We start from the raw sequence: 3,419 nt of genomic DNA on the forward strand, positions 1-3,419 counted from the left end.
TTAATAGGAAAAAGAGCTTATCAGTATTTTTTTATCAAATACTGTAGCAGCTTATTATCAATTTCAGCACGTGTATTCAAACACGTAATTGCTTATTTATTAAATCAATTTCATCACTTAAAAGTGATTTTCAGTACCTAATGTTTATCAGCTACTTCAAGTCAACTAATCCAAACGGGCTCTTACACACTTATAGGCAACTTTTCATTTCAGAGTACGTTAAATGGGGTAGTAGCTATAGAGCTAGATATAAATGTTTCCTCCCGTTACTTTCCTGTTAACCAACCTTTAACATTCCCATCCACTTAAACTGAAAATTGACATATGATATCCAATGGTTTATAGAATGGCTTTTATATATTAGCTGCTTGCTTAATTTCTTTGGTTAGTACAAACATATGTTTCCTATAAATAAGGTTGTAACGTCCATGCATGAGTGTTTGTTCTCAATTTTCATGGAAAGTTAAAAGAGACATTTGCGTTTGACCATTCCAAAACCCATACTGAATCCATCCTCCCTCCATCACAACCCCTGCCGTCAGCCTATCGCAACCCTCCTCTTGTCCTCCTCCGTTTATGGCTAATATCATCATTTCCCTAAACCCCCCTTAGAATAAAAAATCAAGAACTCAAACCTACAATTACGAAACAAGCAAAAAAAGAAAAGACCTTTCATGTTTTTTCATTTCTTGTTTTCTTACCATTTTTTAATATAAAGTTTAACGCAATTCCCCCGTCTTTTTTTTCTTTCTTTGTATCCCTTTTACTCATATTCTTCTTCCATGTGGTTTCATTTTTTCTTGTGAAAAAACTTTGATTTTGTCGTATTTAAGGAAATATTAAGAGTCCGCTATTACGATGGCGGACATAGTGAAACAAATACTAGCAAGGCCAATACAATTGGCAGACCAGGTAACAAAAGCAGCTGACGAGGTTTGCAATTTCAAACAAGATTGTCTTGAAATCAAAGCCAAAACAGAGCGGCTCGCGGCTCTCCTCCGACAAGCCGCGCGCGCTAGCAACGACTTATACGAACGTCCAACACGTCGAATCATCGATGACACGGAACAAGTTTTGGACAAGGCACTCACCCTCGTATTCAAATGTTGTGCCAGAGGATTGAGTCGTGTTTTTACGATCATTCCAACTGCTGCTTTAAAGAAAACGGCACAACAGCTTGAGAATTCAATAGGTGATGTTCAATGGCTGCTACGTGTCTCAACGCCAGCGGACGATCGCGACGATGAGTATCTCGGCCTTCCTCCAATTGCAGCTAACGAGCCAATTTTATGTCTCATATGGGAACAAATTGCTATTTTGTGTACAGGGTCGTTAGAGGACCGTTCTGATGCGGCCGCGTCGCTTGTGTCATTGGCTCGAGACAACGAGCGATATGGCAAGTTGATTATAGAAGAAGGCGGGGTCGCGCCATTGTTGAAATTGGCTAAAGAAGGACGAATGGAGGGTCAGGAGAACGCGTCGAGGGCTATTGGATTACTTGGTAGAGACCCTGAGAGTGTTGAACAGATTGTGAATGCTGGTGTTTGTTCTGTCTTTGCTAAAATTCTCAAAGATGGACCTATGAAAGTTCAGATAGTGGTGGCTTGGGCTATTTCAGAATTGGCTAAAAATCACCACAAATGTCAAGATCATTTTGCTCAAACTAATACTATTAGGTTATTGGTTAGTCATCTTGCTTTTGAAACAATTCAAGAACATAGTAAGTATGCTATTGCTGCAAACAAACATCATATGTGTATACACGCAGCTGCAATGGCTCATTCTAATTCTTCTAGTACTAGCAAATTCAGTGATATTCACTCTGGAGGCAAGGTTGACGATGATGATAATAGAACTCAGAGTAAAATTCCTCACCCTATGGATAATCAAACAACTGACCAAATGCATAATTTGGTTACAAGTGCAATGGCCGTGAAAAACCAGACACAAAACCAGCCCAACAATCCTATAGCAAATCCGAATCAGCAGCAGCGACAACACGCTAATCAGCAGAGGCAACACCATGTTGGATTGACTGGGACTAGCATTAAAGGGAGGGAATATGAAGATCCAGCTACAAAGGCTGAAATGAAAGCAATGGCTGCGAGAGCACTTAGACATCTTTGTGCTGAAAATGTTAGCATTTGTAGTAGTATTACAGAATCCAGAGCTCTATTATGCTTTGCAGTTTTGCTTGAGAAAGGCCCTGATGAAGTACAATATCATTCAGCCTATGCACTGATGGAGATCACAGGTAGGTGTATCACGTTTAGTTCATAAAAATATGCTGAGTATACAATCATTGGCAGATTTTCTTGAACATAACCAAAATTAGTCCATTTGAAAGCTTGAGCAGATTTGGACAACTTATGAAACCCAAACAGACCTCTAAAATACTTATCAAAATATATAGATAAAAAATATTTTGGGTTGTTTGTTTAGATATACTTTGTATAATATAGGTCGAAGATGAACTTAATTGGAGTAACATGTTCAGTGAAGATTCATATAGGGCATTTATTAGTTTTGTTTGTTTGGTTGGTCGGATATAATCATGACAATAAAAGCGAGGTGGTTTATGGCTCATTGTTTAGCCCAAGTTGACTTGCTCATCTTGGCCCTAACAAACTGTTGACAGTTTATTGATTCAACACATTTTAACTTGCCTAGATTTAGTCCAACTGCTCATTTGACACACCTAAATTCACAGGTGTTGCTGAGAAAAATGCAGACTTGAGACGTTCTGCCTTTAAGCCCACAGCACCAGCTGCCAAAGCCGTGGTAGATCAATTCTTGAGAATTATCAACAAGGAAGACTCAGAATTGCTTATTCCAAGCATCCAATCTATAGGGCATTTAGCTAGAACTTTTCGAGCAACGGAGACAAGAATCATTAGTCCATTGGTGGCTCTATTAGATGATAGAGAACCAGAAGTAACTATTGAGGCTGCAAATGCACTCAACAAATTTGCTTGTACAGAAAATTTCCTAAGAGTCAATCATTGCAAGGCAATAATTCAGGCAGGAGGAACAAAGCACTTAGTTCCATTGATTTATTTTGGAGAACAAATGGTTCAGATTCCTTGTTTGAAACTCTTGAGTTACATAGCAACACATGTTCCTGATAGTGAAGCATTAGCTGATGATAATGCACACATAGTGTTGGAATGGGCTACAAAGCAAGGGCACCTAATGCAAGATCCTATAGTTGAAGAATTAGTGAACAAAGGCAGAGAAACTATGGAACTTTATCAATCCAGAGGCTCACGGCTGTGAACCTATCAAGTTGTATAATACTTCCACAGTATGTGAAAAATTAGATACTTTTTAGTTTTCCTTTTTAAATTTCTTTTTTCAGTAATCTTGGATCGTATACAAGATTAGCTTCATGTACCTTGCTAATACATATGTTCAAATCA

The 3,419-nt window shown here is 38.4% G+C and overlaps 1 protein-coding gene across 1 annotated transcript; it reads left to right on the plus strand.

Moving 5' to 3' along the window:
• Positions 1–417: 417 nt before the first annotated feature.
• On the plus strand, positions 418–3,419 carry LOC104218378 (uncharacterized). The gene is made up of 2 exons (XM_009768856.2): positions 418–2,254; positions 2,711–3,419. The coding sequence occupies exons 1-2, from the start codon at positions 859–861 to the stop codon at positions 3,274–3,276; spliced, it is 1,962 nt and encodes a 653-aa protein (XP_009767158.1). The 5' UTR covers positions 418–858; the 3' UTR covers positions 3,277–3,419.

This window comes from Nicotiana sylvestris, chromosome 1, assembly GCF_000393655.2.
Source record: "Nicotiana sylvestris chromosome 1, ASM39365v2, whole genome shotgun sequence".
Lineage (NCBI taxonomy): Eukaryota > Viridiplantae > Streptophyta > Magnoliopsida > Solanales > Solanaceae > Nicotiana > Nicotiana sylvestris.

Bases quoted from the DNA above. Each gene is read 5' to 3' on its own strand.
- LOC104218378 (XM_009768856.2), top strand. From the start codon at position 859: ATGGCGGACATAGTGAAACAAATACTAGCAAGGCCAATACAATTGGCA. The intron at 2,255-2,710 runs GTAGGTGTATCA...CTAAATTCACAG, and splicing joins TGCACTGATGGAGATCACAG to GTGTTGCTGAGAAAAATGCA.